This window comes from Typopeltis vanoorti, chromosome 3 (genome assembly GCF_054136105.1).
Source record: "Typopeltis vanoorti isolate ZY-2024b chromosome 3, IOZ_Tvanoo_1.0, whole genome shotgun sequence".
NCBI classification, from domain to species: Eukaryota; Metazoa; Arthropoda; class Arachnida; order Uropygi; family Thelyphonidae; genus Typopeltis; species Typopeltis vanoorti.
Window position 1 is genome coordinate 93,395,434 of NC_143551.1, and position 27,988 is coordinate 93,423,421.

Here is a 27,988-nt window from a genome sequence, read left to right on the forward strand (position 1 = left end):
ATATGAATTTCTGAATTAATATCTTTAATTATGTTTTTTTTTTTTTTTTTTTAAATGCTTACTCTTGTAATACTTAGTGATATGACATCACGCAGCGCGTTCTATGTATGAATGATCAATTGTTCATATTCCACTTTGCTTTTTAAAATTATTCCTATGTAGCCACTGAAGATGGTCTGTAATATTCAGACCGAAATATTTGGTAAATTAAACATTATTCTTGTGCTAATATGTATATATTTCTAATCATTATGTCACAAGTATCGTTAAAAAATCAATAACAACTGTTTTGTCTGCTCTTTGTCACCTCACCTGCTATCAGCTTTCATACAAGTTATCCTTCCATGGTCAATCCTTTTACTCTCAACATAGTGAAAAAAAACTCTGGGATTTACTTTGGTTGCTCAGCTAATTATTTCTCTCATAATCAGATTTTTCCATCCTTATCATGCTGGTTACCCTTCCTGGCCATTTCATACTGCTCTATATGCTTGCTGATCATCTCCTATATATCCTCCACAATGCATTATATTCTTTAACTTTTGCTTGATGATACTACTCATCTAACTCCTACCTGATTTATTTTCTCTGACCATGGGTATCCAGTGTATTATTGCTTCCTTCAGAACTTATGGCCCTTTCCCATACACTGCTGACATCCTTCCCTTTCAGATTCTTATGCCATGGCACTGTTTCAAGCTAGCTCCTAAACTTGCCATAATCACATGTCCTGCAGTTCCATATATACCCCTTTCTTAAATGAAAATTTCACATACCTGAAAACCTCCCAGGTTAAGATAGCATAACCAGCATTGTCTTCTCAGTTGGAGGCAATGTGATCATGGACAGATCTAGCACTCTCAAACCTCAAGTTCACTATATGATGTGTTGTTTGAAGTAATTACCTCTCAGTAGCTTTATAATTCCATTTTTCCTCCATCTGCTTCTATGTCTTCCAGAATAATTACTGGGCCTGTACTCATCATGCTCATTTACTGATGCATGTCATCTACATATTCCCCTGTACTCGCTTCTTCTTACCTGTATCAATACTCAAATGTATATTTTGTTCTGCTGGCCCAAACCATACCAGTTGCCTCGAATTCCACATATCTATCATCTTGCTGATCTTTTATGCTTTTTGACCGCAGTTAATCTGCATCTTACCAATGCCTATAACTTTTTTGTGAGGTTGCACCAACCATTCCAAAAAAAGTCTCCTTTCTCTTATTCTTAATTATTCCTAATGCATTTTGCATTAGTAACCATAAATTGCAGTATCCTGCTTAGCTCACACAAAGGTGAAAGCTAGTCCAAAAGAACTATCATTATGCCACAAATAAAAGAAAGAATGAATGTAAAAAAATAACTTTACTGAAACATGGATAAGAATTTAGCAAAAGAGACAGATGTAATATCTCTATGCTAAAAGATTTTTCAGCTGAATTGGCTAGCCCCTTGACATGTTTGTATAATTTGAGTCTCAGCTCAGGAAAGATACCACATGAATAAAAAGAATGTACATTAGTTTCATTGCACAAGGATGGTGCAAAAACGGAGTGGCAGTGAAGATTTTAGAGAAGTGGTAAGAACTTACACAAAGAAATAGGTTGACAGACAAGCTACATTTTGCAAGAAACAGCATCAGTTTACTAAAGGGAGGTCATGTTTTAGTTGCCTATTTAGACTTGGTGCTAGTTTGAACTCATTATAAGTTTAATAGAATAAATAAAGCACATATAAATAATTTAACACACATTTAATCAATCCTATATTTCGTCTCTGTCACTGAGACATCATCAGGGAAACAATATTAAAAACAGACACACACAGAATTGCACATAGCAATAAGTAAAAAAAAATAGAATGAAAGCCTAAAGTCCTGTGTGTGTGTGGGGGGGAGATCTTCTATAGGTGCTGTTGGCTAGTCCTAGCTGTTGGGCAGGAGGCCTAAGAATTAAAGTTTCCCAAACCTTGAGAAGTTTAATAAAACTATATTTATTAAGCTTAGATTAGTTTTTTAAATCTGCTGATGATTCTAAAAAAAAAAAAGTCTTTCAAGTTTGTATTTGTTGTAATGAAGTATTGTAATTCTCTTCCATTTGATTCAGTGCAATATATGCAAGGCATGGTCAACTAGACCTAACTTGACCATACTTGTGGCAGCAGATGTATTTTTTATGTTCTTCTACACAGATGTTTGTAGATCTTCTGGTTTGACCATAATATAATAAGTTGCAAGAACAAAGAACTTTTGTAAACAGGGTCAGAGAGAGGAGATAGAGGATCCTTGGGAGAGCAGATGAGGGCAACCAGCTTCAGCCAATGCTTGAATGCAATGCAGAGATTTTACTTTTTTAGCGTTTTGGTTATTTTTTTTCCCAGGTGCTCCTGATATAAAGAACAATGATAACATTACTATAGTCAACATGTTGAGTCTGAGGAACAATTAATTTGTTGATCATTTTGGCATTGTAATCATCAGACAAGAAAGTCTGGTAAATAAAGGAGAGTTCAGCATGGGTAGAAGAGATTGGAATCTCTTCTAACAAGTTTTGATAACACCATATTGCTGATGATGGGAAAGTTACTGTAAGTACCTACCTATGTGGGTGGGTTTTCTGTAAACTGAGAAAGAAAAGGTGCTATTGAGAAGACATGTGATTAAGAGTATCTAGAAAAGCAAGTTGTTATTTCCTTTTTCTATAGTGAAGTGGATTCTGAGGTGATACCTGTTGAGATGGAGGAGGAAGGAGTCTAATGTGTCCGAGCCATATGGCCAAATAGAGACCATATCATCAATGTATCTTAGCCAGATAGAAAGTTTGAGAACAGCAGTATCAAGAGCATGTTTTTTTAAAATGCTCCATAAAATAATTGACTAGAGGAGGAGAGCCTATGGCTGTATCCTCAATTTGTTTATAAATGGTATCTTTCTAAGTGAAGTAGCCAGAATGAATGGTAAAATTAAATAGATCACTGATATCAGGGAGGAAATAACTTTTTAGTAAAAAAGTGTCAGAAGATATTGGTAAAAAGTGTCAGAGGGATATTGGTAAAAAGAGAGAGAGGACGTCAAAACTTACCATGATATCATTATTATCTAAAACTAAATTTTGAATTAAAGATTTGAAATGAGTGGAAACTTTTGCATAAGATGAAGAATGACCTGTAAATGGGGGGGGGGGGAGGATTTAGCTAACTGTTTGGCTAACTTAAAAGAGGGGGAATTAGTAGCATCTACTTTTGGATGGAGAGGGTTATTGGGTTTATGAATTTTTGTCAATCCATATATCAGGTGGGGAGGGGAGACTAAACACTTTGAGTTTTTTTTAACTATTTCAGGAGGCCAAGATGTGATATTTTTAAGAAGCCTTTTTAATGTTTTCTTTTGGGAATTAGTGGCATCATAATCCAATGGTTTATAAGTAGTGTGGTCTCTAATCAATACATTCATTTTCTGATTATATTCACTAGCATATTTATGACCACAGTAACACTACCTTTTTCATCTCTGGTGATTATTAAGCTACCATCTTTGTGTAATTTATGGAGAGAGAGAGAGAGCGAGAGGAGTTGGTTGATATTGTTGGTAATGGTAGGAGGCAAGTTGTGAATACCACATTTTATATGCATCACATAAAGTTTAAAGATGGAACTTGAGGTAGAGGCTAAGGACTCTAATGACTGTTTCATTAAGCTATTTAGACAAAAAGTTCACTTCAGACAACTTCAGACTGACTCTGCAGCTGAGATAAAGATCTACACAGATTGTTATATTTCTTAATGTGTTTCCTTTATTTTTAGAAATTCTTTACAGTATTCAATATATTAGAGAGAGAGAATAGACCAAAGTTCAGGATTAAGAATTAATGACAACTCTGCTCTGAGAGAGTTAATGGCTGCATTGATATCAACAAATTAATTGTTCCTTTCAATATGCTGACTATATTAATGCTATCATTATTGGTTATATCCAGGACACCTCGAAAAAAATAGTCAGAACTCTAATAAAGTATAATCTTTGCACTGCACTGAAAACTCATCTGAAACTAGCTGCCCTCATCCACTCCCCTAAGGATCCTCTACCTCCTCCCTCTGTTCCAGGATTTTACAAAGTTCCTTGTTCTTTCAGCTTATTATATTATGGTCAGACTGGGAGATAAAATACTGCATACACTGCCCATCTTTCCAACACACAACATCAGAAAAAATAACAAAAGTTCTCTGGAAATATGATCTCCATGCCACTTTCAAACCTTTCATTCATTTAGCTACCTTCATATGTTCTCCTCAAGATCAACTAGTTCCTTGTTTTTGCAGTTTAGTCTACTTTGGACAGACTAGTAAATCCGTTAACATACACCTTGAAGAACACAAAAATTAAATTGGCAAATCATGCTCTGGATACTCCTTCACATAGGATCAGATGGAGAAAAACACCTTTATTACACTGAAGTCATTATAGGTCTGAGAGACTGTTTTTAGAATCAGCATCAGCTATGAAGCATTCTCCCACCCTTAACAGGTATGGTTGCATTAATTTAACAAAGATCTGGGAGATTATAATTTTAAAACCTGATAGCCTGACTTCTCTAAGTTAACTTTATGATTATCCAACCCATAGAGCATACCATGTAAGGACATTAGCTCTGTTGTTAGTTACAATTTAAACAGTTTTTTTTCAATTATATAGTTTAGTGCTGTGTGCCAATCACAGTAATAACTGTGTTCTGATTATGCTGGTTAGAAAATTAGGGAAATCTCAGTGAGTTTAATAAATATATTTTTTCCTCTCTTGGTGTTGTTTATACCTTTAAACATTATTATGAATCACTTGAACCTTTCTATACATATTCATTTAATGAGTGCTGATAGGCAGTCATGTGTACACATACTGTAATTGATGCAATATCCAGCTCATACTGTATATCAGTTACATATACACAACAGACATTTGTGCATTCCCTTGACATAATCCCTACACAGACATTGATGGTGACAATATTGAATGATGTGGTTCTTGAAAGTTTTTTCCACTTGATTATACTATAAATTAAAGATGCCAAGAAATTATATTCTTGGTTTCATCCTTTATCCAAGTGCAACCAAACAAAGTATTGCATGTGAAATAACTTTGCGATTGGGCCACTTGCATATAGAGGTAATGACTTTACATCAATTGCCTTAGTATTCTTTAGTAAAGGTGCCTTAGTCAAGTTTTTTTCACTTGGTTTTACCATAAACTACAGATGCCAAGAAATTATCTTCTTTAATTTATAGTATAACCAAGAAAAAAACTTTCAAAATCTATCTCTAATCCAGAGTATTTTTAGTAATAAAGTGTGACACCTTCTGACTACTTGTATATGGAAATATGACTTCTGCATTAATTCAATACCTTGGTATCACTTCTGGATCTGGCTCCCACTGATGAGACCTCAATAAAGGTTGAAACCGGTCGGGATAGTTGGCTCTTCCCACAATGCATAGCATTATACTTATATGTAAGGATATGTTGTGCTTTACATTATGTGATATTAAGGCAACTAATGTGAAGTCATTAGCTTCTATATACAAGTAGCCCAGTCATGAAAGTGACTTCACATGAAAACTTTGTTTGCTTACGTGGATAAAGGATTATTCTTGTTGTTCATAACCATAGCTATTTAAATGGCATGATACAAATTAAGAGAAAACAAGAAATATGTTTGTTAATTAAAAAAAACCTCATTTGAATTTTTTTTATATTCAGAAAAAGAAAAAAATAATAATTTTGTGTTGAAGTGTAATTTTTTATATCAAACGAAGATTAAAACTTTTTAATTGATAGTTTCATAATTATAATTTATTCTATTTACTTTTTTATTACAATAATGAACACATTCACCTTAGTAATGGTACCTTAAGAAATAAAATTACTACGAACATTCATTTAACATTAGTATATAAAACTACTCATGATAAAATAACTTTTGATCTACTTCATAATCCAAAGTATACATTCAATTGCACATATACAACCTTCCCTATATGAATAATATCATTTAACACAATGTCAGTTTAACTGTAATTATTATTATTATTATTTTTTAGTTTATAAAATATCAAGATCTTATCAAAAATACTCTAAAAATAAAAATTCACTAGCCAAACTGAATAAATTGTTAAGCAGCAAAATTCCATAAGTATGAGTTTTCAAAAGTAAACTAATTCAAAAGTTAAAATTTAGCCATGGATTAATAATGGTATGTTAAAAACATGATCTCTGATATTATTATTTTTTCTGTTGGTAAATACAAAATTAATTTTAACTTATTATATGCATTTAGCGAGTAGTAGTATTAAACTGTGCATAATATTCTTCAGAAGGCTGATTGGTATAAACAACATTATCAAGGTAACTTTTCTTTATTTTCTGTTCTTTGGCAAGCTCACAGTTATCCTGAAGCCATTCTTTTTCCAGTTGTTTACGTTGTCTCTCTAAATCACGTTCCAGAAGGAGTGCCTGTCTTGCTTGTGAGAGACGCAAATCATCCCACTTCCTAGCTTGTATTGCTTCTGCTTCTTTTTTTCGCTGTTATTTTTAAAAGTAGTATTATCAGAAAAAAAAACACTCTTGGGCACTGTTTTTAAAAATTGTGGTAAGAAATAAATGCATTTTATTTTTAAAAAATAAAGACATCACTGTTTCATTTGGTTGATGAGCAGTACAAAGTGCAAGCAAGAAGGTTGACTAGTATGATAAGGAAGGCCAAATCAGACTATGAGAGAGAATTATCCAAACAGGCCAAAGTAAATCCAAAAGAGTATTTTTGTTATGTAGGAAGTAAGGAAAATGACTGGTAGGATGACATTAAACAATGCTTGTGGTAGGAAGTGACTGAACCAAAAGAAACAGTTGAGTTGCTGAGTAATAATTTTGCAAAGGTGTATCATCCAGCTGGTAATTTTACATTTACAGTTGCTGATGTTACAGAGATGCATATCAGCCCATATACTATGTGAATGTGCAAGAGAAATGGCACTGCCTCTGACGAAGTTATTCAATCTAAGTCTCAGCTCTGACAGGATTCCAAGGGAGTGGAGTGGAAAGAGAGTAAGATAGTACCATTGCATAAAGGTGGCTCCAAGACAGAAGTAGCAAATTACAGACCAATTACTATATCATTAGTGGTTGTTAAAGTATTGGAAGAGTTGGTGAAAGGCAAAATACAACAGTGGGTAGCTAGGGATGCAATACTCTATGGTAGGCAGCATGGCTTTGTAAAAGGTAGGTCCTGTCTTAGTGACTTATAGGCATTTTATAATAAAGTGAGAGCAGAAATGAATAAAGGTAATGGCATCACCATGATACTGCTTAACTTTGCCAAGGCATTTGATAGAAAGCCACATGAAAAACTATTATAAATAACTGGAGCAAATGGGAATGGATATGAGGTTGTAGCATGGATTGTGGGGGGGGGCTGACAGACTGGCACCAGGGAGTAGTATATGGTAGACTCCACTAGTCACCGTCATTCTTATGATGGTGACTAGTGGTGCACTAAAGTGCTACTAGGGTGGCCAATATTCTTTAATTTGTATATCAATGACATAAGGAAAGATTTAATAGGAGATATTCAGTTGTTTGTTGATGACGGAAAACTGGAGAGAGCAATAGTTGATAAAGGTGATGTAGATATCCTGCAGGATGATTTAAATAAATTAGTATTGTGGATAAAGGATAATGATTGTCAATTTAATGTTGCAAAACATAAGATTATGCTCTTTGGGTTGAAAAGTTTGCATGTGGTGTATCATATCGATGGTATCGGATTACAGGAAATTGATGAGGATAGGGACTTAGGGATAATGGTGGACAAAGAGTTGAAGTTCAGATGCATATTGCAAAAGTTGGTAAAATAGTTCAAAGGATTACTTGGATGTTGAAAAACATGCTAGTAAAGATAAGGAAGTTATTATCATTCTTTATAAGGCTATGATTCAGCCACATTCTTAACTACTGCATACGGATTTGGTCACCTGGGTTTCTTGCAGACCAGGAGGTGTAGAGAGGATTCAGAGACAAGTGACCAAGATGGTGACAGGTCTGTGGAATACTCCCTACAAGGATAGGTTGAAGGTTTGTGGGTTAAAGTTTAGTTAATAGGCAGAAAACAGGAGACATGATAGAAACTTTTAAGATATGAAAAGGGGTTTAATATTGATGTGAGTAAAATTTTTAAATATATGACAAATAGTCAGAGAAATAGGGACCATCCATGGAATTTGTGTAAGAGTGTGGTTAGCAGGGATGTGCAGACCAGATTTTTTGCATGGAGAGTGATGAGAGAGTGGAATGGATTGCAAGAATTGGCTGAGTTCCCTGATGGCAAATGGATTCAAGGAGAAGTATGATAGGATTGTATATATAATGGTTAATTTGGATTTCCCCACAATGAATCTCTGGACTCCATGGAGATGCCATAAAATAAAAATCATAATATTCCTCAGCTATACTTGGGGCATGAGAGAGCCAAATTTAATACTAGATTTGAACTCCCCCCCCCCAAGTCCAAAGTATGGCTGAGGGTCCCCCATGCATTCAGTTTACTGTAAGTTTAATACACAAAACTACTCAAAAGCTAGGAATTGTCAAAGCTTTAACTTTCAGGAATGTAGGAATGTGTGAACAGTAGGTTCCCCCCCCCCCCAGTTTATCCTGGGGTTTTTCATCCTGCAAAGCAGGCAAACCGGTCTTGAGAACGCAACACTACAAGACATAGGGCTCTGACCACTTTATCCTGTGAACGGTTTGAGGTCCAATGATTAATGAACTCTTGACACCGCAAGGTAAAAGAGGGTAAAAGGAAGATGAGATGAGAATATATATATAGATGAGCTTCCATAGCTCATTTGGTATAGACAAAGCCCTTTGGTTGGAAAGACTTGGGTTCGATTCTCGTCCAAGACATGAGGAACCGTTGTCTGGTTTCTTTCGACTAAAAGTAAGTTAACCAGTCTCATACAGAGGTGGGGGAGAGGGGTTTCACCCATAAACTCGTTTTTTCCCCCATGAGAACAGGCAAATTGGCCCCATGAACACACGCATCTACAAACATAGGACACACCAGGAATCATAGGGCCAACCACCTATTCCTTGAGACGGATCGAGGTTGTGAAGTCCACAGCTAAGAACCTTAATGGTTCGTGAAAGCTTAAGACAAGGCAAGACAAGATAGATATATCTCTTCTCTGTGTCAAAGATACAACAGATAAATCGGGCTCTCTTCTAAAACAACATAAAATTAGAACATATAAGGACTGAATAACATGAGAACAGAAGGATGAGGATGATTTTAAGGTTGACTATTAACCTTTACTAGTCAACCTGAAAATTACGGGTCATCATCAGTGGCATAAAGGCTAGTGGAGTACAAGTGAAATGGGAACAAAGAATTATATAAAATAGTATGAGCTGTACAATTGTATAAACTAAACAACACAAGTGACTGACAAAAGAAACATAAGATTAAAAAAAATTAAATTAAATTAATCATGATGTCTATTAGAATATTTGGCTATTAAAGTTTAATACTTTATTCATCCTTATCCTGATCACCTTATTCAGTCTTACAAGTACAAGAATCTCTAAAAAAATCAGTTACTGTTCCTTCGTGAGGAAGAACTGACTAAGAAGACTGTAAATTAAACAAATTATTCATCTTACAAGGTAAGCTGTGAGCTTGTATTTCTTTCCTTAAAAAATGCTGTGACTTAAGTTAATTCTGAATTTTCTGAAACTTAAAGAAACCATCAAATCTCCTGGCACACATCACATTTATGTTACTGCAAGTCTATCTCTAGTACATAATCAAATTCGAGCTGCAAAGCACGATCTTATCATTAATATTCTTCTCACCAAGCTTCAAGAATTCCTTACATCAATTTTAGACCATCAATTATTACATATATTTTTAACTGTGGCGAAGTGCTCTTTCAACCGTACATTTAACTAATACCAATAATGTTGGGATCACAAATTTAATAACCTTGTCACTAAAAAAAATTCCATCTTATCCTTACCAGATAACTGGATAGTCAACATCTCAGGATGTCCATTAACACAAAATGCAATTCCTGTTCTCTCCAAAGAAAATAGTAACTTGAATAACAAATTATACAGTAATTAACTTTAATTTAAACCAAAATACAAAATGATGGCAAAACATGACAGAATTTCATGCAGGCTGGGGCATCGCCTGGTTAAACAAAGCCCCTGTTGTTTTAGCCAGGGAACCAGGGCAAACAGCAAAAAGTCAGCTACTGGAACAAATCCTAAAACACATCCTAACTCAACATCCCCAGAGTTGAAGATCGGTACTATCAACATAAGAAGCCTGAGTGGCAAAGAAATGGAGCAAGCTGAGGAATTAGATAAGTACCAGATCGACATAATAGGGATGACCAAATCAAAAATAGACAAAAACTGGTGAGATCTTTCTGAGCAATAAATATAAAATGTTATATTCAGGCAATGACAATCAACAAAAAGAAGAGAAAAAGAAGGAGTAGCCATAGTATTCAACACTAAATATGAGGCTAATCTTCTTGAATGGCAGACAGTCTCAAGTAAAGTGATGTGGGCAAATATCAGAATGAGGAACTGGACAATGAGATTTATTTGTGCCTATGCTCCCAGAGACGGTTCTACTAAGGTAAAAGTGGAGGAATTTTTTGAGGCTTTAGAGAAGGCAACTGACACAAGGAAAATGGAAAAGTTGGTCCTTGTTGGGGATCTAAATAGCAGAGTAGGAAATGATTGTCAGACATACAAAAATATTTCGGGAAAATTTGGAGAAAAGAGCAAAGCCAATAATAATGGCAAATTCCTATTGGATTTCTGCTCACTGGTTATTACTAACATCATGTTCCAACATAAAAATGTGCACATATTCACATGGAGAGAAGAGGCAAGGAATAAGAAAAGTCTCATTGACTATGTTAATGTTGATAGTGATGTTTTCTCCCTGGCGCAGGACACCAGAGTGTATAGAGGATTTGAAATTGGAAGTGATCACTATTTAGTCTTGAGGAGGATAAAACTGAATTTCAAAGTCATGGGAAGACTTTGGTAAGACCATAGAAAATAAATACCAAGAAGGTAGCAAGATATTCTGGAGGTTGTTGAAGAAGCTCAGAAATGGAGGAAAGAGTGTTGTAAAAGGAATTAGAGATGATAAAGGTGACATGAAAACTGAACAAAAAAATATCCTTGAAGTATGGAGTAATTACTTCAAAAAATTGCTAAATGAAACAAGCTGTGATAGCACAGTGGTAAAAAACACTCAACAGGCATAAATCAGGAACACATATCCATACTTGAAGTAGAAAAAACCACCAAAGGCTTGAAATGTGGAAAGGCATCAGGAATAGATGATATATGACCAGAAATGCCGAAGTATGGAGGTATGAAAGTCTTACAGTGGCTGCACTGTATAGTTCAGAAAGCCTGGACAGAGGGACGAATTCCCGAGTAGCGCTCTCATGGTACCCATATATAAAAAAGGAAATAAAACCGAATGTGAAAATTACAGAGATATTTCCCTACTGAGTGTTCCTGGCAAGATCTATGCAAGCATACTTGAGAAACCGTTGAGAAGAATTGTGGAAGAGAAGCTTGGTGAAGAACAAGCTGGATTCAGGCCAAATAGAGGCTGTCAGAATCAGATCTTCACTTTACGACAAATAGTGGAGAAATCATGGAAATATATCAAAGATCTGTATTTAAGTTTTGTTGATCTGGAAAAGGCATATGACAAGGTGCCAAGAGAGAAGCTGTTCAATATGCTACAGTGATATGGTGTCAATGGGACATTATATCAAGCAATACTTGATAAATAAAAAGGCTTTACAACTTTCTTTGAAAAGCTGTTCATATTTAAAACTGCTTCTATGGAGAAGATGAGCTTCATCCAACTGGATGGCGTGTTTAGTGTCAATAGTATGCTGTGCCAGACCAGATTTTTGAGTTCTTTTTCAGTAGTTATTGTTTCAAAAACTTCAACACGAATCATTGCAACACCTACAGAAATTTGCATATGGAAAACAATCTCATGGTCACTTTTTGCAACTGAAAGAAGATTCAATACCTCATCGCAACATTCTTCTGAATGACATGATCAGATCTAAGACTCTTGATCCTTGTGTGCCCTCCACCACATATTGCTTAAGACTTGTCTCTCAAAGGTGCAAGCTATTTATTTTCCTTATTCCCAAATGCCATCTCTTCATTCCAGTCTGTATTACCATAATTATGCACCCATTTCTTGTTCACTAAGCCAGTTTGCCTATACATTTATCTCAATCCTCCATATTCGCTGTAACAACATCTAACTCTATATCTCATCCTGTCAACTTCCACCTCCCACTATACTGTCTCAAATCACTGCATTGCTTGCCTCATGTGTCCCACATTTGTGAGCATAATTTCTCTGTTGTACTCATTTACTTATTGCATCGAAAGCATCAATCACTACTCCTCTTTCTATCCATATGTTGACCATTTCCATACACACAATTACTTCTTCAGAACAAGGAAACAGAATGATTCATCTCAAATCCTACTCATCCATCTTAAAACATGGTAGTTGTTTCCATAATTTATAATAATGAACCATCTCTATATCTTTAATAATGAAATCTCTATACCGTGCCACTCAAGTCATTCATTACCTCTTTTTCTCCTTTCTTTTGTTTTATTCTTTCACACCATCCATTCATATTCGCTAAACATCTAACCTCATTTCTCATCTCTGGATCACCTCATTCTCCAAGCCTTGCATTCTGGCAGTTATACTCTTTTATATCAGCAGTCATGTCACGTTAGTTCCATTAGTCGTGCTCTCTTTCATTTCCACAATCACGTTTGGTTTTCCTTCTTCAGTCTCTTTCATATCCATGGTCATATTCTTAGCATCCATCCTTCTTGCTGATACCACTCAAAATGTTATGCTTCTGATATTATACATGGCAAGAAATTATATTCTTGTTTTAATCATATATTCACGAGTAGGCATAAGCATGAAATAACTTCAAGACTAGTCTACCTGTATATTATCACTCCTCCATATACAACCTGCTGATACTTGTCAGCAGGTTGTATCAGCTGTCCAACTTACTAGTCTGTTATCTAATCCAATCTGTTTCAGTTTAACTACCAGCTTGTCATGTAGCAATCTATCAAAGGCCATTGAAAAATCCCAGCACACCACCACATATGCATCTCCTTTATCAAGTGAGTTTGTCACTTATTGTTTATGATGCTGACCATCAAAAACAATACTGCTATTATCAGCCCATTTCTGAATCCTAGTTCTCACCTACTTCTCTAATACCTTAATAACAGCCTCAGACACACAGATTGGTTTATAATTTGTAGCCTTAGTCTTATGCCCACCACCTCTTTGAAGCTGAATAATTTTTCCTAGCTTAAATTCCTTTGGGGCTTACCCTGTTATTATGTTTTACTGTGGGAAGTCATTTGCAATGAAACAGAAGTGATATCCAAAGATTTCTTTTTTTTTTTTTTAATCTGAGTGTGTTTTAACACTCAGGTGTGAAGGTGATAATGTAATAATATGGGATACTTATATTGTGGTACTGATTCTACAGAAATAGGGACGGTAGGCCTTATATTTCTGTATGTCTCATGTCACAACACTTTTATCTTTGCTTATCTCAGTAGCTCAGTTGGTAAAATCCAATGCAGATTCTAATCCTGCATAAAGTATTACTGTTTGCACACCTTCTAAGATTTTTATTATTTATTTATTGTTTATTCAAAATGTTTGTAAATACATAGTTTGAAGAGAATACATCAGAACACTCCAGCACCTAGTACAGAGCCATGACTTGAACTAAACAGAAAATCTATTGGGTTCAAGTCATACAATGCAGAATTATAGCATGCTCAAGGCAGTTCCTCTTCATTAGTGAAATTTAATGATGCTTTAAAGGAAGAGTACCACTAACTTTCTTCCAGAAACCAAAAGAAAGTTTCCCTGACACACTGAAGCAGTTATGGCTAAGTCTTCTAAGAATCTTTAAAAACTACATTTAAGGTTACTCCCTAATCCATTAATTGCATTAATGAACTGGCATTGCAGAAACTCTTATCTTGTCTGCAATTGCCAAACAATGTACATAGCAGCTAACCATTATATATATATATATATATTTATTTATTCTTCACAAAGCATACTGAATGACTAAATGAATGTTAGTGATGAAGCTGCAGTAATGGTCACTCCTAGGAATTACTGAGCATGAATAATATAGCAAAACAGTATGCTAACTCCCCACTTAACAGAACTAAGTGGAGTGTTACTGCATGAAGCTATTAAAGTTCTAAATGTAATAAAGTAAAACAAAACAAATCAGCTAATGCCTTTTATTCTGTTATAGGAATCAGACAAAGCCTTTTAACCCTATCTAGCTTATGGCAACTGAGTGGGCAGTCAATCTCCACTTGTAATCAATCAGAGACAGCTGGCCCAAAACTATTACTAATTATAAGCAGCAACTGATGAAGAGAGTGGCAAACATGTCCTGCCATCTCTTGGTACCTAACCCTAACAGGATATGTACTTTTCTGATATAACATAGGTTCTACGGTTGATTTTCTTGAGTTTACGGGATGGAAACCCAATTTTCCAGGAGAAAAACCTGCTTGTCCATGCAAGAGATTGACTAACTCATGAGCTGGCCAAAGAAATGCTTAGAAAAAGCTTTTCCAGTTGTCTCGAGTCCAGTCGATTTAATTCTATATTCAGGCAACCTAGCATAGGGGATGCAAATGCCACTTCCAATCAGCTACATAGGCCAAACTTAACAAAGTTATGAACTTTATTTCAAGATTTAAAAGGTGTAAATGGAATAAATAAAATGTAATTCATTACATTTTACATATATTACATTTTTGTACATCTGAGACAGACAAACATACTGTTTAATGGAAGTTTATTTAAGTATACTTCAATTTCACAGTAAGATTTCTGTAATTGTATATTTCATTTATACATGCAATAACAATTTTCAAAAGCTGGATTAAAATCATTCTGTGACTGAACTGATAAACCTGAAATTACATTTCAATTCTATGACTGATGTTTTTTGGGTATAGGACCAACCCTGCTTGGGAACAAAATCATCATTTATAACTTTTAAAATTTAAAACCATCATTATTTTACTAATTTTACTAATAAATAATTAATTTCACATCACTTCATCAGTTGTTTTTTAATGATAGAAGATAACATTCTGAACATATACTGTAACAATCGAAAATAACTAATAAGATACATCAAAGCAGAAACTGAGTGCATGTGTGTAAAGGTAGTAAATCTTTTCATTGAGATCAACAATTCATGATCTATTCTCTTCTTACCTGATTCTCAGTAATCTGATCTTTTTGTCCTTGATAGTACTCTTCCAAATGTTTTTGACTCATTCCTTTCCACCTATCAGGAATGACACGATGAGCACCATATGCACTCTTTGCCACATCAGGATTTTCTGTCAGAAAATCACCATAGAAATTGTTGTATATTTCTTGTAATTTCTCTATTTGCTCAGCTATTTTTTCTTCATTTCGTTGTTGCTTTTTCTCCTCTGCCTAATATAGTAAAAATTATTTTAAAGGCAATATATGACTTTCATTATTAGTATTTAACTGTTTGTATTTACACATTCTTTAAAGCCTGAACTTAATGAACAGTTAAATGAAGCCAACATAAAGATATGTGTATTAACAGAAAAAAGAACAAGCAAAACGGGTGCCAAAGAAACAAATAACTGCACACAAATCTATGGTTGAGTAAAAAAAAAAAAAAAAAAAAAAAAAAAAAAAAAAAAAACAGAGGAAAGAGCAAAGGTAGATATTATGATTAAGAAATATGAAACTGCGAAGAAAAAATAATGTATACTATAACTATTGGAATGAAAGATTAGCTATCAGACTCAAAACATTAAGAGTCCATATAACAATAATTGGTGCTTATGCATCTTGAAGAAAAGATAGAAGAAAGTAACATCTTTTATAAAGAATTACAGTCTTAGATTAAAACTGTCAATTTTGGCAATTACTGCCCAGCACCCAGTCATTCTGTGTTCTAGTCAACACTCAAGTTCCTAATACTCAGAGTAACTGATGCAAAGGACATAGTGGAGTTGTTCAATGAACACTTTATTGGAGTAGTTCATTCTGGAAAAGTAAGTTTTAATACTAGAAGGACATGGCAGGTTCCAGGTTCAGAGGTACAAGAGGATATCAGTACAGCTGTGGGACTGGATGGTATTTCACCATGGGTTTTGAGAGAATGTGCTAAAGAACTGACAGCTATGTTGACTTTGCTTTTCAATGAAAGTCTGGTGGGAAAGGTACCCAAGGAATGGAAGGAAGGTAAGATAGTGCCATTGCATAAGGGTGGTAGCAGACTGGAAGTGCCTAATTATAAGCCAGTTTGTGTTTCATCAGTAATTGTAAAGATTTTGGAGAAATTAGTGAGGGACCATATACAGCATTGGGCAGATAAGGGTAATATTATCTGTGAGAGTCAACATGGATTTATTAAGGGATGCTCTTGCTTTAGTAATATGATTGCCTTTTATAATATAACTATTGAAGAAAAGATAGAAGAAAGAAAAAAGAGAAGAAAAAGATAGAAGAAAAAAAACAAGAGCAGTTGATGAGGGAAAGGCATATGCTGCCATTTTTTTGGATTTTGCAAAGGCATTTGACAGGGTGCCACAGATAAGCTAATATTTAAGTTGCAGCACATGGGTTTAGATGTCGGGTTAGTCAAATGGATTCAGAATTGGCTGTCTGATAGGTATCAGAGAGTTGTGTATGGTGGGGCAATATCAAAAGGCAGAAGGTTATAAGTGGGATCCCACAGGGCTCAGTACTGGGACCTGTATTGTTTAACCTTTATATCAATGGCATTGTCCATGGATTGCAGGGGGGGGGGGGATATTCAGTTCTTTGCAGATGATTTAAAGCTGGGAAGAGTTATTAAGTAACAGTGCAGATATGGCAGCCCTGAAGGAGGATGTGAATAAACTAGACAGATGAGAAAATGAATGGGGAATGTCGGTTTAATGGAGCAAAATGTAAAGTCTTGAAGTTTGGGATACATCGATGGGAGGCTGCATACTCGATTGGAGGAGCTGTACTGGAGGAAGTAGGGGAAGACGAGATCTGGGTGGGGGGGGGTGATGATTGATAGAAACCTGAAATTCAAGGAACATATTGCAAAGTGGTGAAGGTAACCCAGAGGATTTCTGCAATACTGAGAAGGATGCTGACCTGCAGAGATAGAAGAGTTATCATTCCATTGTATTTGGTCCCCAGGATTTGAAGGGGATAAGTTAACTGTGGAAAGGATACAGAGGCAGATAACAAAGGTTTCAGGGAATGTGGACTGCAGAGTTTGGTAAACAGAAGGAGAGGTGATATGCTTAAACTTTTAAACTATTAAGAGGTAGTTACAGGGTTGACACTGGGGAGTTCTTTTGCTTGGTGGAACAGCAGGAAGGAGCGATGGCAAGGGGCCATCCTTGGAAGTTACGAAAGGAAACTGTGAGCAAGAGGCCGAGGAGTGGTCTCTTTGCATGGAGGGTGGTTGAACCATGGAATGCATTGTCTGATAGAGTGATGAGAGCAAGAACGGTCACTGTGTTCAAGGAGTGGTATGTATGATAGACTGTAGACTGTGTTTCCTAGGAAGGACCTCCCGCAATGAGTCTTTTGACTCCATGGAGGCCTGAATAATGATAATAAAAATAATAATTTCTGCTAACAATTGTCTGTGATCTTGCTACTGGTAGTCTAGATGTGTTTTCCCCCAAGAACCATGCTGTAATGTTATGCAGGTATGCAAAATAAAACAGACTGTTTGCTACTAGCAGATTTAAATGCCAGAATAGGAAACAAAAAAATACAAACTACTGGTAGATTTGGTGAAGATATCTGTAATTATAATGGATACAAACTATGAGATTATGACATTTATAACAATATGAGAATAATGAATACAGTGCTTGAATATAAAGAAATACACAAATATATATAGCCAGTAAAAGAATATAAATCAGCTACTGATTACATTATTAAGCTGGCTGAATTAATCCTAGATGAAAGAGCATACTGAGGTTTTTAATTAAACTCTAATATCATTATATGGTAATGGTAAAAATCCAATTTAAACCAAAATGACTAAAAATAAATAAAATGGAAAATGTCTGTCACAAAGTGACAAAATTTCCTCATTACAAGATACAATAGGCAGCATTATCATAAATGCACAGATTAAAAAACAGAAACCACAAAAGAATTAAATAGCACAGAAGATGAATGGGAAACAGATTCTGACAAAAGAAGCAACAGAAAACTCAGGAATAAAGAGTAAATGGAATAATAATAAAAAAAAAAAAAACAGGTCTATGAAACTGGAACAAAGAAGTAGAAAAAATAATAAAATAAAATAAAAAAGAGACAGTTATCAGAAATGGCTAAATTCCGAGACAATTGAAGCAGAAATAGAGTACAAAACAGTGCAATAGCAAATCGAGAAGTAAGGAAAATGCAGAGAGAGAGAGAGATGGAGCAATTTTGAAACAGAACTAGAAAAGGATATCTCTAATTAAAAAACCAAAGACTTATTAAATAATAAAATATACAAATAAAGAAATAAAAGAAAAAGGTAAAAATACAGACTCAGAAAATGGGCAAACTATTTTCAAAATCTCTGGACTAATGATAATAAAGATGTAAAATTTTATAAAACAAAGAATGACCTAACAGAAAATATTACAATGTCAGAACTAAAAAATAAAATGAAGAAAATTAAAAATAGGAAAATATCAGGAGATGACAATACAAATATGGAACTGTACAAAAATGCAGATGAAAAATTAAATGAAAGATGCCAAAAATACTTTAATAAAGTTTGGATTTCTGAAAAAAAAAACTCATAACTCTTGGAAACAGGCACTGGTTCTTCCAATTTATTTAAAAAGAAAGAAAGATGACTTCAATAACTATAGAGAAGTAGTTCAATGTTACCCTAATTGTTGGTACTGATCATTCCTGCTGAAATGAATGTCCTCATTTCTCAGTCTACTCAAAATACCTGCCAAATGTCTAAGCTTTGGTGTATTGGTTCAAGATGCTAAAAATATTGCATAGTCTTATTCAAATGTGATATATGATAGTGGGATTAGATAGAGATATCTGCATGTATATACATGCAGATATCTATATTCCGTTGGTACTGTAGAAATTGAAAATTGTAGCACGTGTTATAATATATGATATCAAATGCAAGAGGAAAGTTTGATCTCTAACTATTAGAATTCAAGGAAAAACTGATATTATTATCAAAATAATAAATTATAAATTATTTAACATTATCATGAAGGATAATGAGCAGGATAAATTCCAAATTTTGAGAAAGTTTTAGATGATGATTTTTGTTTATGTTGAAAGGATATGGGCTTTACAGCTTTCTTCATACAATCTTTCTAATAAAAATTAGAAAAATTCAATCTCCATTGAATCATGTATTGTAAATATATGGCATGACCTAACTTATAGAACTTGATGTAATCTTGGTGTTCATTCAAATGTATTTGAGCATTTATCTGCCTATAATATGACTTGTCTGCCTATAATATGAGACTGTGTGTAGAGGCTTAAGTGCTGTGAGAACATCATGTTGGAGGCTTAATGGATTGTATACAGCACTCAGAAAGGGTTAAAAACAGAATTTAATTCTTCCTATATTTCATCTCAGTCAATGGGACATCTTCAGGGATTACAAAAAAACTAATGTAACATAAAAACAAATAACAAACAATACTAAGCCCAACCACATGGGAGACACTAAAGTCCTATCTAGGTGGAGTGCCCTCTAAGGGCAGTTGTAGGTGGCCTGGAATGTAAAGTGGGAACGCTGGTGATAAGCGTTTCCCAAATCTTAGGAAGCTTAATGCAACCATATTTGTTAAGATTTGGTTGATTCCTGAGTGCTGCTGCTGATTCTAAGAATAGTCTTTCTCTTTTGAATTTGCTGTGGTGGAGCATGGTGGTTTTTTCCCATGAGAAAAATTTTCATGGAAAAAAACCACCAGAAAGATTTTCTACTGGGTTACAAAGTATATTCTACCTGACAAGAAATTACAAGTTTGTTTTAATCCCTTACCCAAACATGAACAAACAAAGTTTGACTGTGAAGTAGTTTCACATGCAAACTTCCTTGACTTTTTAGACTTGTCTGATTTTTGGGAAGTTGAGGGCTTACCTTTATCAGGTTTATATCTATTAAGTGAGTAGTATGGATGAACAGTGCCCATCTCTTCCTCTGGAAAAAAAATTCAATACACCATCTGATGTGTCAGGATCAGTTGGTAAGTCTAATTTACTTTAAGTGGATACTGAAATATCCATTTTTTTGGTAGGGGTGTCTGGTGGTTTATCTTTAAGTGATATCCTTGTTCTCATCAAATGAAACCTTTTTTTTGGGCTTTTCTGGAGTGGGACTATAGGTCATGCAATTGATGTGCTTAACAGAGAAGCACTCATGATCATAAAGTTCAGGTATGGTGAAGTTATCAGATGGTGGGACAGACATGTGAGTTTGAGTTGCTGTTGACATTTCTTAACTGCTACCTTCTCAGTATAAGCAGATCTCAGAATAGGTATGGTGTGTAGGTATCTTCCTTTTTTTGCATCCTGATATGATATATTTTGTTCTGTTTTAATCTTCTGCATTTCTTTTTCATCTTTCCATTTCGGACATGCATGGGAGTAAGCTGGATGATTTCCCTGACAGTTGACACATTTAGTTTCCTTGGTAGAGTAAGATTTGTTATCATGCTTTTTACTACCACATCGGGCACAGGTGGTATAGCCACAACAGGAATTTTGGGTATGTCCATATTTCTGACATTTGAAACATCTTAGTGGATTAGGGATGTACAGTCTAACAGAACAGTTGAGATCTAAAATAAAGACTTAAGAGAATACAGTGAAAAAGAAGAAGAATAAAAAGGGTCCATATCATCACTGAATGGTTCCCTTCACCATGAACAGGTACCCAACAGGGAGGGATTGAACATTGGTGGAGCAGTCTGCGCAGGAATGAGCCACTCATAGGAAGAAGTAAAAATCAGATTAAGCCAGATATGGATTATGTTGGTAAGTGAAAAGCTTCACCTCTGGCTCCTTGATTTTTTTTTTTTTTTTTCTCTTGCATACAAACTGCTATGCATGATCTAACATCGAAAATCAACAGCTGTAAAGAATAGGTTTGTAATGATGTCAGCTCAAAGTGGACTATACCATCAAATTTCCAATGCATGTAACAATTCCTTGTCCTCAAAATGACTTTTATGTAGGGGGGGGGGGAAGTAGTGCTTTACCTGGTTTGATCAAATGATATTGTATGTTGTATTTGCTAGCAGACTTGCTTGCCAGCATCATGCATGGTATGTATACATATTAGCAAAAATGTGGGGATTAGATTTCACACATGGCAAGGAATGGAGTCCTGAGGAAGTACGAGAGGCAGGGGGGGTTCTGGAAGGTTCTGATAAATACTAGAACAAAAATTATATTAAAGCAACTGATATAACCACAAGAAAGAACATATGAGGATATAAGAATATAAGAACATAAGTTACTTTCATAACTCTGCTACTAGTATGTTCTTTCTTGTGGTTATATCAGTTGCCTTAATATCATTTTTGTCTAAGTGCTTATCAGAACTTTCCAGACCCCCCCCCTCATAATGCTATTGGTGAATGTATTTAGGGTGATATAATAGCAACTGTGTTAGAGTGGTCTTTTTACAGAGCCCTAAGATGTCATGGAAGTACTCAAATAATAGTCATTTCTTTATACAAGTAGATATTGTTTAAATATACCAGTGCTAAATTGTAGTCCTTAACTCCTGTATTTATTCTTCTCCATGTTTCTTCTTGTGATTTTCCCATATTTACAGAATGCATATCAATTTGCAATAATTTTTCAACCAGTTTTTGATGTTCGTGTTGATATTTTTCTGTCCTTATTCTTTTCTCTTCCATTTGCTGTTTCAACCAACTGGCTAACTGTTCATGTTGCTTCTTTTTTCTTTCTTTGTAATTAATGTCCTCACCTACAAGTCTGAAAAAATAACATGAAAAATTGTTATCTTTAAGTATTATAATTAAAATAATAATATGCAAACTATAGTTAAAATTATATTGGTTGCTTTAAATTACTACTAGTTAATGCGATAGTCATAATTATCAGCTAACACACACACGCACACAAGGAGGGAGAGAGAGAGAGAGAGAGAGAGAGAGAGAGAGACTAATGAAAAATTTATCCACTGATTACTAATCTAATCCAACTATATCCAGGATTTTATTCAAAAAACATGAAATTTACATATGCAAGCCATACAAAAAATGAACATTATATTATTGATATAGATTCTATCTATGCGGTTTGGAATGTTTAATCCAATGCTGTAATCCAGGATATTTTCACTATATTCACTATATTTCTGCAAGCATCTCATATCAGTTCCGAGTTTACTAGGGAAAGAGGACTATCATGCACAGCGACAGTGAATTAAGGTGACTTAATTTGATACTAGGGTACCTGATTGCAATAAGATATTAAATAGTCACTTAACACGAGTTAGCAAAAAATTATCTGAGGAAGGAGAGAGGATGACATTAGGAATGAGAATTTTATAAAACAACTATCAAAAAAACTAGGAAGGTCATAATCCAACACTCAAAGTTATGATGGTGGTGGAGCCAACATAACTTTGTAGCCATACATCACCAACTAACTTAGAATTATTTCTGTGATATGTCTGTGAGATAGTGTGTTGTTGACTCCATTTTCACCAAAATCGAAATTCTTGAGTCCTAACTATCAATGCATATTTAATGCCTGAATTTGCATATTTGTGATAAGCATCTCACTTGCCCATAGTATGCAGGGCCACAAGCCTAAAATGTAGTGTGTAGATTGGATAGGATAAAGGCTCAACTTTGTCTTTAATCAATGGCAAGATGAATGACAGCTTGACAAGTTTTAAGGAACAGTATGATATGCATATAAATGCATAACATCCTTCTTAATACTGCAGGAATCCTCTAAGTTACCTTCGATGCCTTCATGATATATCATCCAAACTTCAAATTTCTATCAACTACCCCAAAATACCTTGCCTCTTCTGCTTTCTCTTGTACAGTTCCACCAACAGAGCATGCAACCTCCTATCAGTGGATCCTAAATTTCATATCTTACATTCAGTTGCTGACATTCCAATTCATTCACCCACTTGTCCAGTTTATTCAAACCCTCCTGAAGGATCACAACATACTGCCACTATTATTAATAAGAATCCTTTCAAATTCATATTTCTGAAAACAACTATCTCCCTTCAATAAAGTAACAATGTAAAGATTAAACAGCAAAAGTTCGAAAACTGAGTTCTGTGGAATCTCATTTGTGAGATTCCACAGAACGTTTCTTTTCCTTGTTACTGCTTTCTTGTATACAACTCACTGATATCCATCAAACAGCCAATTTCCAATCCAGTTCCCTAACCTGATAAATAAATCTATATATTGTAACAATAACTTATTATCTGGCTCCTTCCTGTCAAATCCCTTTTGCAAAAAAAAAAGCAGTATATGTATTCACTCATTAAGCACTCCTATTACTTTATTATAAAAGGCAATCAATGTATTAAAACAAGAGTGCCCTTCAACAAATTCATACTGACCCCCACAGATAACATTACCTTCATTGCTGTATATGATCTCTCAGAAATTTCTCCAAAATTTTAGCAACTACAGAAGAAATACAACTGTACTATATTTTTATGCCTCAAAGATAGTATGGTGGTGCCACGAGTGTACTATGCATATAATAATAATAAAATTAGTTTAATCCTTTATCCAAGTGTGAGCAAACAAAGTTTGTGCCTGAAAGTATCTTCAGGACTGGAGTAAGGTGGTACAACACCAGGGCAACGCGTTGCAAAGGTGGAGCAAGCTACCAACACTCCTATCTCAGTATCTCCTATAATGCAAAACACATCTCCTTGCGGATATGTCTAATGTTATGCATTAAGGGAAGGGCCACTGCATGCATGAGGAGATGTCGCAGATGTTTATGTGGAGAGGCTGAATAAGAGAAAAGAATGAGTGTGAGTATGTAGGAAGTGCGACATTCTGATGGACCATGTGGCTTGCTTAAATATGAGTTTAAATGCGAGTAGGGAATATGGCATCATAACTGACACGACAGTTGTAGATTGTGCAAATGTTCAGAGAGTGTGTAGAAATTATAGCAGGAAAAAGTTTGACTGATAATAAAATGGGTGATAATTTATATAGCACTATAAAACAGAGTGAAATTAACAAAAAATGGGAAATAATGACATTGAAAAACAAAGTGCAGTTAACAGTAAGGTGATGAGTGGGATTAATGGCAAACAAGTGTGTGAGTGGCAATAAAACAGCAACAGTGAATGATAGTGAAAAAAAGGATGTAAGATTTGAAAGCTGAGTTGGTGAAGATCAGGCAAGAGATGAGGCAGATGTGGAGTAAAATGAATTGAATTGTAGATATGTATGGAAGAGTGAAGATGAAAACAAAAATGTTGGTATGAAAATGGTAACAAAAGATCCATGAGTGGCATTATATGGTGATTCGATTATTAGAGGTGTGGTAAATGAGAAGATGCACAAGGTTTGTTTTCCTGGTGGTAAAATGAACAGAGTGATTAAGGCATTGGATATAAGGACTAAGTGGGTAAAGGAGCTGGTAGTGGTAGTAGGGACAAATGACTTCACTGGAGACAAGGAGAATGTGAGAATGGATATCAGGAGGTTGTTGAGAAGAATAAAAGATAATAGTATGGTAGGAAAAATAGTCAGTGTGTTGCCCAGGTATGAGAGTGATGAGATGAGGCAGAGAGCAAGAATTATGAATGATATGGTAGAAAGAAATGTATGAATAGAAAGGAGCACAGTTTGTTAATGTGTGGAATGAGTTTGAAAGATGAATTTAACTATATAAGAGTGATAGACAGCATTTCAATGGTTTTGGTGTGTCATTTGGAAAGATGCTGCTGCTGGAAGGTAGAGAAATGAGTGCAGAGAATGAATCTGATCAAGTAAGAAGCAATGTGAAAGAGCTGGAGAGTAAGGAACGAGAAATTGAAGTGGTGGTTATGAATGAAGAAGTGGGTAGCATGAGTATAGAGAATGAGAGAATAAGTGTGCAAGACAAACAGGGGAAACAGGGTAGCTCAAGGTGGACAGGGGAACATGGCATGAGAAAGGTTGATACTTCAAGATGATGTGAATGCATGCTTAGACAAAAAGGGAAGGAGCTAACCTGGGATCAAGAGAAATGGCTGGATTTAAAGAAAGTTCTAAGATGAATAAGGAGAAAAAGAAATGGCTCAAGTTAAGTATGGAGAAATCACATCTAATAACTGGTGTCAGTGAAACTTTTTAGAGATCCAGAAATTAGCTGTTCTATTTGTATACAAATGCTAGAAGTGTAAGAAACAAGGCAAATGAAATAGTTACATTAATCGAGTCTGTTCACCAAATAATTGTTGGAAAATCCAACAGATAAGCTTAGGTGTTGATGATTATTCATGACTTATTTTTCAGAGTATTAACAACACCATAAACACTTTTATCAACAAAGATGTTTTATTAACGCTTATATTTCACTGATTTACAACTCAGCATCATCAGAGCACAACACACTTGTAAACACAACAGTGAGTGAGTGAAACAATATAATTGCAAAAGACAAAAGATCTAGAGTCCTATTTTTTGGCACCCTCTAACAGGGGAAAAAAAAAACAAAAAAAAACAGCAGTTATCCAGGAGTTTTTCTTAGGATAACTGTCTCCCAAATTTTTGGCAAATTAATGCAATCATATTTGTTAAGGTTGGGAGAATTCTTCAAAACCATTGCTGACTCAAAAAATAATCTTTCAGATCTATAACGACTCCTAAATAGCACATTCGTTTTCCTCCATCTAATCCTGTGTGAAGGAGTGTCCAAAGTGTGGTCTGCCAGTCCCGACTTGCCATGATAATAGTAGCAAATGTATCTTTCATGTTCTTCCAGGCGGATGTTCACTGATCTTCCTGTTTGCCCATAATAGGCCAAGTCATAGTCACATGGAACTTCATACACTCCTGGGTGCGGTAAAGGGGTGAAGTTTATCCTTAGGCGAGCGGATCAGAGTTGCCAGCTTGACATGAGGTTTGAAAGTGGTGAGAAGGCCATGTTTCAACAATATTTTGGCTATCTTTTCCGATATACCTCTGATATAGGGAATAGAAATGGTCATGTTGTATTCTTGTGTATTAGGGGAGGGCAGAGTAATGGGCCTATGTAGTATTTTATCTATTTTGTAGGGATTGTAGCTGTTGGCTAAGAGAGTATGGCGCAGGTATTGGAGTTCAGTGGTCAGAGCTGTATCGTTAGAACAAATGGCTCTGGCTCTGTGTGTAAGTGTTTTTAAAATGCCGTACTGTTTGATTGGATGATGATGTGATTGTTTATGTAGATATCTTCCTGTGTGTGTAGGCTTTCTGTAAATAGAAAAAGATAGTGATCCATCTGAAAGGTGGGTGATTAATGTGTCAAGAAATGGTAAACAGTTATTTGATTCTTTTTCTACTGTGAAGTGAATTTTGGGGTGTTGGCTGTTTAGGTAGGTGATAAGAGCATCCAAAGTGTCTTGTCCATGGGGCCAGATGGCAAACACGTCATCTACATAGGTAACCACACTTGTGGCTTGTATGTAGCTGTGGTAAGTACTTTGTTTTTAAAACGTTCCATGTAAAAATTTGCTAACGGGGGAGAGAGGGGGAACCCATAGCAGTACCATTAATCATGGCCCAAAGAAATCATCAGGAAAATAAAACCAATTCATGTTAAACCACCCCGTATTTATGGATTACCAAAAATCCACAAAACTAATATTCCCCCTACGCCCCCATAGTTGATAGCATAGATAGTTCCACATATAAACTGGCCCGGCATTTAACCAAGTCGCTTGTCCCCCCCCTTAATGGCAACTCCTATTTTTGTAAAAAATTCAATCCATTTCAAAACACTGGTTACAAATCTAATCCTAAAAGATTCAGACATAATGGTTAGTTTCAATGTCACCTCCTTATTTACCAATGTACCACTTATAGACACTCTTGATTTAATCAAGTCTAAATTTCCCCCAAGATATTTTTGAATTATTTCAATTTACCATGAATGCAGGTTACTTTACATGGGGGGGGGGGAATTCTACAAACAGATTAATGGTACTGCTATGGGTTCCCCCTCTCTCCCCCGTTAGCAAATTTTTACATGGAACGTTTTAAAAACAAAGTACTTACCACAGCTACATACAAGCCACAAGTGTGGTTACCTATGTAGATGATGTGTTTGCCATCTGGCCCCATGGACTTTGGATGCTCTTATCACCTACCTAAACAGCCAACACCCCAAAATTCACTTCACAGTAGAAAAAGAATCAAATAACTGTTTACCATTTCTTGACACATTAATCACCCACCTTTCAGATGGATCACTATCTTTTTCTATTTACAGAAAGCCTACACACACAGGAAGATATCTACATAAACAATCACATCATCATCCAATCAAACAGTACGGCATTTTAAAAACACTTACACACAGAGCCAGAGCCATTTGTTCTAACGATACAGCTCTGACCACTGAACTCCAATACCTGCACCATACTCTCTTAGCCAACAGCTACAATCCCTACAAAATAGATAAAATACTACATAGGCCCATTACTCTGCCCTCCCCTAATACACAAGAATACAACATGACCATTTCTATTCCCTATATCAGAGGTATATCGGAAAAGATAG

At 35.2% G+C, this 27,988-nt stretch overlaps 1 protein-coding gene across 1 annotated transcript in view; it reads right to left on the reverse strand.

The window, feature by feature from the left end:
- Positions 1-6,328: 6,328 nt before the first annotated feature.
- LOC150108391 (RIB43A-like with coiled-coils protein 2) overlaps positions 6,329-27,988 on the reverse strand; it is an 83,728-nt gene continuing 62,068 nt past the window's right edge. Inside the window, exons 4-6 of the mRNA XM_090390457.1 lie at positions 21,971-22,211; positions 15,432-15,659; positions 6,329-6,577 (exon numbers count right to left, since the gene is read on the reverse strand). Coding sequence (XP_090246583.1) covers positions 6,329-6,577; positions 15,432-15,659; positions 21,971-22,211 — 718 coding nt within the window. The remainder of the gene's footprint in view (positions 6,578-15,431; positions 15,660-21,970; positions 22,212-27,988) is intronic.